At 34.2% G+C, this 11,334-nt stretch overlaps 2 protein-coding genes across 3 annotated transcripts in view; both read right to left on the bottom strand.

Annotated features, from left to right (window-relative positions):
* Positions 1 to 734: 734 nt before the first annotated feature.
* Positions 735 to 5,411, bottom strand: LOC133871025 (large ribosomal RNA subunit accumulation protein YCED homolog 1, chloroplastic). Of its 2 annotated transcripts, none has more exons than XM_062308365.1 (3): positions 5,280 to 5,411; positions 3,078 to 3,843; positions 735 to 1,280 (listed from the first exon to the last, which is right to left on the bottom strand). In XM_062308365.1, the coding sequence occupies exons 2-3, from the start codon at positions 3,641 to 3,643 to the stop codon at positions 869 to 871; spliced, it is 978 nt and encodes a 325-aa protein (XP_062164349.1). In that variant the 5' UTR covers positions 3,644 to 3,843; positions 5,280 to 5,411; the 3' UTR covers positions 735 to 868. The 2 variants fall into 2 exon arrangements, with proteins under 2 accessions (XP_062164349.1, XP_062164357.1); XM_062308373.1 differs by having other exon boundaries at positions 3,078 to 3,854; positions 5,280 to 5,404.
* A 2,245-nt stretch (positions 5,412 to 7,656) lies between these two features.
* Positions 7,657 to 11,334, bottom strand: part of LOC133858597 (probable trehalose-phosphate phosphatase D) — an 8,918-nt gene continuing 5,240 nt past the window's right edge. The window contains exons 6-10 of the mRNA XM_062294076.1: positions 10,244 to 10,294; positions 10,018 to 10,119; positions 8,778 to 8,855; positions 8,518 to 8,661; positions 7,657 to 7,959 (exon numbers count right to left, since the gene is read on the bottom strand). Coding sequence (XP_062150060.1) covers positions 7,810 to 7,959; positions 8,518 to 8,661; positions 8,778 to 8,855; positions 10,018 to 10,119; positions 10,244 to 10,294 — 525 coding nt within the window. The 3' untranslated portion in view covers positions 7,657 to 7,809. The remainder of the gene's footprint in view (positions 7,960 to 8,517; positions 8,662 to 8,777; positions 8,856 to 10,017; positions 10,120 to 10,243; positions 10,295 to 11,334) is intronic.

Below are 11,334 nucleotides of genomic sequence, written 5' to 3'. Positions count from 1 at the left end.
GACAATCATATTTTTATGTCATTTATGTTGTCTATTCGACAAAAAATATTAATGGAAGTCTCAATTTACAAATGTCTAAAACACGGTCTCAAACACGGTCTCGATTCATTAAATTAAAAACTAGGATCTTAATGTCAAAAAGCCAAAATACAAGGTCATGACATAACTTTCCAAAAGGCAAAAATGAGATGTATGTATTCAATAGGGTTTTGGTTTGCCCCTCCAAGCTTAAAATGTTGGAATGTTGGTCGCTGGTGGAATGTAATCGCTAAGAGTAAAATTGTTCACCACACCACTATTTTATCATTATTGTCAATTTACTCTTAGATCAACCCTCGTTAAAAGAAAAATAATAATAAATGTGGATTAATAATGATATGTTAGCATAATGAAATAGTCGTAGGATGATAGTGTGGTATATAACATTAATTACTCAATCGCTAATAGGTTTACACTCTCCATTTCCTAAGGTTGGTTATGGCGCCGAGTAACGCTACATACCACATTTTTATTCCTCAAAGTTGAGATAGTTTTTAAAATTACCATTAGATTTGAAATAGATTCAATAATGATTTTAAAACCTACATCAACTTTGAGGAAATAAAAGGATGATACATATCATTCCTCTATGCTTGTCTTAACCTGCCTGTTAAGACTGAATCCCATGTCCCAACTATGTAGGAAATATTTTCATGCATCAAAGCTGCTGGTCAAGAGGACTGGCGTCATGGAAATTGTCAACTAATCTCTTATCTTCCTCTAAAATGTCAGTCAATTCTTTCAATCACAATCAGATAAGAAAAGAAAAGGACGGTATATTGAACAACAAAACTACTTCTAATGGGACTCCATATCACTTCACCTCACCTCATGTTCGCTGCATTTGATTTTTCAAATTTGCAAGAGGGTAACTCTTCTCCTTCACTTCCTCTTTCCTACAGCTACAACTACTAGTATTTAGGTTTGTACCACAGTTCAGACACAAACCTTTGCAACTCGGATCACAGATTGCATTAATGGTAATTTCTACATGAACCATGTCTCTTATGTTCTTCGAAATATCAATTTCTTTTTCTTCAGGAGGAAAATACAGCCGGTCATCCAAATCAATTGAAGCTTCATCATCTTCCTCTTCTTCCTCACTAATTCCAGAAGTTGTTTTGACTTTCCCATCCCCAAACATGACTCCCATACTGATAACCTCTGGCTCTTCAATGGGTTGTTCAGTTAGTAAAAGCGTGAAGTTGGAGAATACACTCTCAGCAGCAGGCTCGCCACACCTTCAACAAGAATTTAACAATGATTCAAATTATATGAAAAAGGAACAATTAAATGATAGCATCATAGTCCGGGTAGAATGAGCCGCAACGGTAAACAAGGCTGCTGCATGCAGATTCTGTTCTTCCGGCAACATAAAAAGGGATTTCAAACACGTGAAAAGAAACCATTCCGTTTGTTCCTCGCAGCATTTTTTCATTCCATAAGATGCAGTCCCTCTTATCCAAATGCATAAAAGAGCGCACACTAGAAAAATGATGACAGAAGATTGAAGTATTACCATTTTCCAAATCCCAATATCTGTAGCATACATGCAAATATACACATTTCACTTTTTTCGTTTGTTCCATATTTTAACTCTTCTTTTCTTTTCTTTTTCTTTTTTCTTTTTTCTGGTTACACTTTCCACATGTTTGGCAACAGAAACTCATTTATCACAAATATCCAAGTAGATTTATTCCAAAATCCACGTAAAAATATGAAGTGGAGGGGGGAAGTCCAAAGACTTTGCCTGTGAAGCATCCTAACATTTACGAACTTGATCATCCTAATAAGAGAACATAAGATGCATGGTCTATTGTCATGTACAACCCAAAGCGCACAAGTATTCAAGCAGGTGGTTTCAAAATCAAGACTCGTGCTGGAAACACTAAACACTAAGTACAATCCAATCTTGATAAACCTGATAACCAAACCAAACTAACCTCAATTCAGTGCAGTCAGCATTTAGTAATTTGCACGACTGTGTGCAGTCTTGGTTTAGGATTTTATGGAAACTACCAAGTCAGTTCAGGTAAAGCTTTATTGCTAATATCATGCGGCAACTTTTAGGCTATTGCAATTTAATAGGTAGCATGCACATGCCTAAGATTCCAAAATTAGGGTATAAGTTGCATAGTTCTTTGAGTAATGCTATTATTCACACCCATTTATCACGCTCATTTCACACCAACCTACATACGTGTTTTAAGTGGCTTTCCTTATTTTCCTTTTTTTTTAGTGGCTAATATAAGAAGCAACTTAAAACACACCACATCAGCCAGTGTGAAATGAGCGTGATAAATGGATATGAAGAGTAACATTACTCTAGTTCTTTATCATGTGGGATCCAAGTAGAGGAAGGCAAAATCCCCAAAGGCCCGACTCAACCTGCGAAAAAAGGAAAAAAGAAAAAAAACAACTATCGACCCCAAGCCAACAAGGTTAGTTATTGGCGCCTGTTCGGTAGGGTCATTAACATTTTTTTATTTCCGACATGAAGAAAATGCTTCTTCTTTTTTCTTTTTTCTTTTTTCTTTCTAGCAAAATGAATCCGAAATTGAGCCTAAAATAATAATAAGCATTTAAATTCTTTATAATGATCACATAGACATATTCAAGGGCATTGCTATTATATTAAAAGACATGATTTCCTGGTTCTAAGGGTATAGACTTCCTTTTCTGCTAATCATCCAAAAAACTTGTTTTTATAATTACCAGTGAGATACAAATAAGGGACAGCTAAGCAATCCGGAAATGAGAGTACTGGAACAAAACACAGCTAAGTAATTCAAGACAAATGCAGCGTACGTTCTAGTGCAACACAGTAAGTAAGCAATTAAATAACCAGTCAGCTTAGTGAGTGACAAGAATGATTTTCAGAACGTGACCATTAAAAACATAGATTAAACTAAAATATTTATTCAAAGGGAGTGTCTACTAGTTAAATATGAACACAAAAGATATAGAAATTGATTGGAGCACATGCACAAAGCACCGCTGAGATAAGCAATTAGATTCAAATTAATAGATTAGAATACCTATTGCAGCAAAGAGTGATGACCGTTCTGATGATACCATCGAGCCTCAACTTTTGCCTCTTCCTTGTTACGTCAATGGAGATCTGCACAGGTGTTCCAAGCGGATAGTCCTTAACAGCTTTTGTGACCCGTAAACCCATTATTGAAGCACTAGACTTGGAGATCTCAGTTGAATGCTCTCCCAACCCAAGCCTCTCTAAGGTTGTGCAGTACTCCACATGTGAAACCGAAGGGTTTCTCTTGTAAATAACAGCCCCTTTCCATGGTGACCCTGTGTCTTCAATCTCTTTTTGTCCTTGATCTCCCCCATCAAAAGATACATCATTTTCTTCGATTGACTGATTATTAGTTCGTATGCAATCTCTTGCAGTAGACTTTAAGATACTATGGGGTTTACTTTTGGAAACTGGATGTTTATCTTTGGTTATACTCCATAGAACTTTGTATTGAACGCGGGGAAAGCACGGATTTAGAGAAGCACTTCCCTTGGATTTCAAACTATAGACCTTCAATTGGTTTAAACAAGAGGAGGGAACCACAGAAGATGAGGGGAATATAAATGACATTTAGTTATGATATCACTACAGGAAATTCTATGGGATAGAAAACTTTATAAGGCTTTCAGATAATTATTCAAAGGAATTGGGCATTGTGTCAAATTCTGGATATAAGAATGGTTGCGAATCAATATCAACGTGGCTCTATGCCTCTATGATTATATTGGATGAGTCAGGAAACTCAGCAAGGGAAAAAGAGCAACCAAATTCTGCAAGACCACTGGAAGTAGTTCAGACAAAACAATTGGAGTTGTATTATATTGCAAAATTAAAGTACATGGCACAAAATAAAGAAACATTAGAATACTTTTGACATGAAGAAACAGAAAAAACTTTGTGAAATAACATAATGAATTCAAAATGAATCCGAAGTTACAAATTGAGCCTCAAATAATAATAAGCATTTAAAGAAAAAACAAGAACACACGCACAAATACAATGACACAAAGATAGTAAGGAAGAATTTCAGTGCTCTTGGCAGAAAGTGCTGGTTAGCAGACAATACTTTTTGATTTAACCACATTAAATAAAAGATTACCTCAAAAAAAAAAAAAATGGTATCGTTAAAACCAAGCACCATTTCAGTCAAGAAGTAACTGAATATTATGAAGACAAAGGAAAATAAAAGGCACTTTAGATTTCAGCATATCATGGCATAATCAATTCAATTCAAATATTAATCAAGAAAAGCTATGATGCGTAGAGAAAAGTCTATACATATAAAACAGAAAAACCAAACATTAGTGGCAAAATTTGCTAGTGTAGAGAAGAATCATAACCTGAGGGAATAAAAATCTTCCTTAAACTAAGAGAGATTGTTGGATCTCAGAAGTAGTATAATTAAGAAATGAATAACATGCAGCACTTATTCTTCTTTCGTTATTTTTCCTTTATTGTTTTAACTACTAAGCTTTTCATATTGCTGGATAATAAAAATTTAAAACATAGTTAGTTATCCAATCCATCTCAATTAGGGCAGCAAAGAGAGTCCATCAAGCCCAGAAATAATGGACAGGATTTTTAGCAGGGTGAGCAACTAATGCCAGAAAGAGCTGTTGACTTGACTTGACAAACTAAATAAATAAATAAAAAAATAAAAAAAAGGAAGAAGAAGAATGTGAGCACCAACCACTACCAGAATGTCTTCATGTCCTCATTGACATTATAGTACACAATAGGATATGCAAGTACAATAGTGAAGTGCTTTCATTAGAAACTGAATTTGGTGTGAACAAATGAAGTGGGGAGGAGCTAGTTTGGTAGCAAACTGGTTGTTAGTGTCAGGAAGTGGATAAATGCTTGCAAAAACGTCAAACCTATGAAAAAATCGACAACAGGTTGATGAAGTCAATTAAAGTTCTAAGTTCGGCATTCCCACAAACACTTTGCGTTCCAGCTAACTCAAGCACGACGCCACGACCCTATGTTCATGGGTCATGAGTGAACTTAGACTACGTTTCGTTTGGCAGTTATGGGTTTTGATTTACAGAAAGAAAAATATAGAAAAATGTCAAAGAAAATGAACAATCTTTTAAAGAGAGCGAGGGAAAAGGCAAACAATAGCACAAAAACAGACTCAAACTGTATTAGTGATTATCAACCCAAAAATTCTCAGAAGCAGACCAATTCAAGCTCGGGTACTTACACAGTGAAATGATATTCTCTCTACGATTGGAAACACTACTAAACGTATGTGTATATATACACGAGAGAGAGAGAGAGAGAGAGAGAGAGAGAGAGATGATGTACGAGGGACTCTCCAGAGAAATGCTACCGGGTGAGGATGATATGGAGGAAGCAGTCATGGGCCTTCATAGCAAAATTTGATAAGGCCCACCATCTATAAAATTGCTTTTTCGGTTTTTAATTTTTTGCATTTAACTCCAAGCATTTATTCGACTTTTAAATAAATCCTGAGAAATTTCACCTGAGACGATGGGTTTTTGATCAATAAGGACTACTCGTAAAATAGAAAAATTAAGAACTGATTTTTACTGTCACGTCATTTTAATTGTATGATAGTCATATAACAATATTCTAAGTAGTATTTCTCTTAACATTTTCTAGCATATTAAGTATTACTATATTAGTGTTGTAGTAATACTAACATATAAACTTCGTGTGTTGACTACTTAATATGTTATATATTAGTGTTGATTTATTTTATTAACTACATTCTGTCGACAAAAACATTGCCATATCAAGGACTCCGTATTTCCAAGACTGTCAGAAATTATATTGCAGAATAATTGATCTAGAATAGAAAGGGTTGAACAAGGCAAGATCTGCATTGCATCTTTCAGAGAAGGAAAGAAAATATTCTGAAGACTTTACAGAATCAGCATAGTCGATTTCCTTGTAACCTGTTTGGACGGCCAGAAACAGCGTCAGGACGCCAATCACAAAAAGTCAAAGTTCGATACTTGTCCAGACGGCCCATCAGACGTAAACCATAGAGAGCTCTTGTTCGCTACTTGTCCAAACAGCCTTCGGACGCGAACCACAGAGAGCATCCGTTTGCAAGGATGTCCGGACGCAAAACTGAAGACTGCAGACAGAGAAACTTTTCCCTACAATCGTTCGGACGCTAGGTCAAGCCGTCCGGACGCCCTTTAACAAAACATAGAGTTGTTGTTGCTCGTCCGAACGCTCAAAGTATTGTTCGGACACTGCCACCTAGAAATCCGTTCCTGACTTATTGTAGGATTTCTGAAGCATATTTAAATGGGCTTCTAGACATTGTTTCTTTAAGAATTCCTAAATAGAATTTCATTGTGCTAAGAGAAGAATATTATGCATAAACGTTTTATGTATCTCTCTTAGAGTCTTTGTTTATTGTGTTGTAACCATTCAACCATTTGAAGTCTGACTAGAGATGAGTTCTAGTTAAATGATCAATTGAAGAACTCTCCAGATGGGTCTGGGAGAGAGCCGTTCAAGTATAAGTACTTATTAGAGCTCAAGGTATGACTATTGCAAAGGTATTATGAGTATGAATGTCTTGTAACTAGTTATTTCTTCTGATAGTTGATTTTCTGGGTTTGGCTTTCTCAGAGTGATTTTTCTCTTTGGTGCAAAGAGTTTTCACTTCGTAATAAAATGTCTGTGTTATTTCTCCTTACTGCTTTTATATTTAGATATTTGTTTGTTTGCGGTAATTTAGGAATCTAAATTTATTTTTAGTTAGTATATTGACTAAATAGCTAATGAGATAGTCAATATACGTTAACATGTTATATCACTATTAATTAACATAGTAGCATGTAGTTGGTATAGCTAATATACTCTAACAGATGAAACTTATATTTATACAACTTATTCTTTTTTATATATATATATTCAAATGAGTTATTGAGTCGAGCCAAACTTACACGAGCTTATTCACGAATATTAATCGACTCGAGTCTAGTTTTATACGATTTTGTATCGTTCAATACTCGAGCATAATTTTGCATTCACAAACAACCCATTTAATAACTAAATCGAGTTTAACCAAACTCGAACCGTTTGCGAGTGGCCTTTTTCGTTTACAACCCTATTAATTAGTGTTCCACCCAATGCAGACATAAGATAGATTGGTCAACCTCGAGCAATGAGCATAGTTATTTTCTTAAAGGATTAAGATCCTCTCAAATTATCTGTCTGAATTTGAGAGAATTCGAACAGACAATTGTGAAAGATCAATTATGGAATCCACCTGACCAAATAAAAATTAGGTTGTCCAGCCATTTATCTGGTCAAGTAGGTCCTATAAGTAGTCTCTCACAATCATTTGTCCAAATTCTCTCAAATTCAGACAAATAATTTGAAAGGATCTAATCCTGAAAAGGTCGGAGACTTCATTTTTATGATCTCAATAGTTGCACTCACACCGATGGAAGTTTCGAAGATATCAACAGAAGTGTTCATACATAGAATAAAGAAGCTTCTACCATATATGCATGATGTAAACTCAAGACCATCTACCATGACAAACATCGAAGTAACTTTCCTAACAAATCTACAAACGTACGTACAGACGTATATATTTTGATACAAACACAGACAACCTATACATTATAAAGCCAAAAAGAAAAAACTTTTTTTTCCCCCCTAGCCTAAATGGCGTTGTACAATTGACTATATATATATATATAATGGATATGGAGATCATAAACAGTGCATGCAGAAGCAGATTAGTCGGAAGAAGAGCTTCTTGTCCACCCCGTAAGGTTTGTCAAGAAATTCATCACCTCCGTTGTATCACGTAAAGAGAATGAAGCGTCCGTTCTTTTTGGTGTGGAAGAGACGACGATGGGAAACCCTCTTCCAACTTTCTTTATAAACTGCAACCATTCGTATACAATATTTTTCACATTAGCATGGGCCTTACTTGCATGCATTAATCAAATGCCATCCACAAATGATACTTTTTCCATATATATAGCATCGATCATCACTATTTTTTTTTTATCATTCTCTAATTAGGTTCGATCTTTGAAGGGACCGGATTAGGATCCCCTACAATTGGAATGTCTAAATTGCAATTGTCCCGAACAACTTGGGTGTAGGGCCCAGCCAGGTACGCCCCACACCCCTTTCTTTATGGGCTAATTACCTGAATTGCTTACGCTACAAAAATTTTGGTATTTAGCAACAATTAAAATGCCACCGCTGATCACCGATGACATTTTTTGGTCGGCGCTAATGACTAGTTATTAGCGATGACACATCGGCTAAAGCTCTTACGCTATTTGTGACGACTTCTAATATTATTAGTGACGAGTAATGTCATTGCGGATAATGATATATCAATGACGATCGTCGCTAATAACCTTTCTCAACAGAGTAATTACAACTAGCATTAGCAACAACTTTATGTCGTCAGTAAAGACCAAAATTACCTTAAAGGCGTCCTCATCCGATGCATCATCTCCTATATATAATGGGAGGACATGGTCATTTTGGGTATCAAACGCAAAAGTTTTTAGTAAATAGCCCAAAGCATGACCTTTGTTCCACTCAATATTCGGGCGTACTTCCATAACCTGTTCAACAAAAAACTTCACATGCAAAATGAGTGATATGAATTGGAAAATATAATTATTTAGAAAAGAATAACAAATTAATCCTACGAATAAATTAAGATATGTAGTGTATATACCTTTTTACCCCCTCCCGTGCGAAAGCTTGGATAAGATTTGATGACAGAGTCTACTATCTTCTTAACATTCTCAACATTCTGCATGATCAATAAGGATATAAATCCTTGATGATTTAATTACCCTAAATCAAGAGATTTAAATGATTTGATTATCGTATGTTAAGAAACATAGTTTATATTTGAAATTATTCAAATCTTTGTAAAACTCTATAAATAGAGAGAATTGTACTTAAATCAACATGAAGAAAAGATGTAGTCTATAAGACTTTAACGTATGGATGTAAGTCATAGGTCGAACCATTATTTCATTTATCTCTTTATATTACTATTAGTTTCTATATAGTATCAGAGCCATCAGGCTAATGCCAAGATTGAATCCAAATGGTCCTATGAAATTGTGAAATTTTTCTTTTTCTTCCGCCATCACAAAGCACCCAGTCGAACCGCTCCACACTCTGTTGGGCCGATCTTTGCCTCGCCACCAGCAGCCATTGCCATTCTGTTGAAAAAAAAGAGAGGAAGAGGCTAAGATGCCTCTATTTGGCCCATTTAAGGCCCATAGATGGCCCAATTTTGGCCATAATAACCGTTCCTGACCAAAGTCTCCGATGTCCAAATTCCGGCCATAGTAGCCGATGCCGACCAAAAAGTCATCGAAGTCCAAGTTCCAGTCATAACAGCCGACATTCCAAATTAGGTCATAGTAGCCATTTTTCAACCCATTCAAGATCAATAATCGCTAACAAACTGTTCATCTTGTGGGGGCAAGATAAAAATATAAATCTTTGATGATTTAATTATTCCAAATCAATGGATTTAGATGATTTAATTATCATATATTAAAGGACATAGTTTATATTTGAAAATTTTCAAATCACTGTAAAGCTCTATAAATAGAGAGCATGAATGTACTCAAATCAAAAATGTTGGAAAGATATAGCCTATAAAGTTTTAATGTATGGATGTAGGTCATAGGTCGAACCATCTTAATTAATTTATGTGTCGTTCTCTTTTTCCTTTATCTCTTTAGATTATTATTAACTTCTATACTGCATTAAAAAGATACGTAATCTTAGCATGCATCCAAGAAACTTTGAGAATTACTTTTATGTTTGATTTCCAAACCATTTAGCAGTTTTTGTGCACATCATATACGTACGTAGGCTAGGTTAGTAGATAGCTAGTAATTTTATTTTATTTTATTATTTTTTTAATTAATTCACTGAAGTCTAAGTTTTACCTCCTCATCTACACATCGGAAGTGTACAGAGATGCAGAACTTATTGTCCTCAACCATGGCACCTTTTATGTCTTTGGTCTTTTCCTGTAGTTTCTCCTTTATCTGCAAAAGACGTACACATGCATGCAATTCAACATACTATATATTGTTATCTTTAGAACAATAAAGAATGAGAAAAATGTAATATATATATATTTATATATATAATATTACACAACATCTTTACCTTCTCTAGCTTATTTAAGAATTTCTTTGCAGCGTAGAAGTTGATAAAACCCTGTAAATTAAGAATAAAAGATTAAAACATGTTAAGATAGAAATATAAGGCTTTTAAACTCGGGATATAAGGGTGAGATAAAGTATGTGTTTTGTTGGTATGGTATTGAAGGAGTGATCATTTATTTTTCTTGTGTGGTTTCAATAGTTGAGTGTGGAAGCATGTTATGGCCGGAACTTCGTAATGCCTTGAATCCCCCCACAAATTGGGATGATATCGTTGCTTTAGGGATATAGTGTTGGAGGGGTACTAAGTTTAAAGCTTATATTAACTAGCATGTAACCCGCGTCATGCGCGGGTTTTTACTAATTAAAACTGCATAACAAATTAGAACATTACATTTAATTTAAGAAACAAAATAAAAATATAAGAATATTAAAAATACGTAAATGTATATAGTAAATTATCTTGTAAGTAATCAAAATAAATCACATGTATTTAATTTTTTTTTTTTTATAAGTAATCACATTATTCAATTTTTATAGACGTTAATTCAAGAGACTTTTTACATAATATAGGAATTCACAAAAACAAAGAACAAAATAATGTATTCACATCATTGCTATAACTTGTATTCAATATTTAGAAAAGAAACCCAAAAGAAAATTTTGTTAACAATTAACATATTTAAACTAAAGAAAATCGCACTTTCACTATAATCAAATAATGAATAATTAACAATTTATAAACCATCAAACATGAAGCCAAATATTATATTGTCATTTTTATAAATATCGTTTTCTTATTACCTTTAAAATTGAGGGCAATATGAAATGAAGTGTAACTCATACAACATTTTAGAGGTGTCTATATATATATATTGCACGTATAACACAAAAGAAACTACATTTAGAACAAAAAAATAAGGACAAAAAATTGAAACGTAAAATTTGTATTTTTTGTATATTTTTCTCGATTTCAATGAAACTAATATGTATAGGAAGAAGTCCCAACAAAATGAGAATATTTTTTTTTTTTTCTTTCAACCGCCCTTCACATATATATCATAAATGAAAATACTTTTAGCACAAAATAAGCAA

This window comes from Alnus glutinosa, chromosome 1 (genome assembly GCF_958979055.1).
Source record: "Alnus glutinosa chromosome 1, dhAlnGlut1.1, whole genome shotgun sequence".
Lineage (NCBI taxonomy): Eukaryota > Viridiplantae > Streptophyta > Magnoliopsida > Fagales > Betulaceae > Alnus > Alnus glutinosa.
Note: the sequence above shows the minus strand (reverse complement) of the source record. Positions and strands in the feature narration are given on the sequence as shown.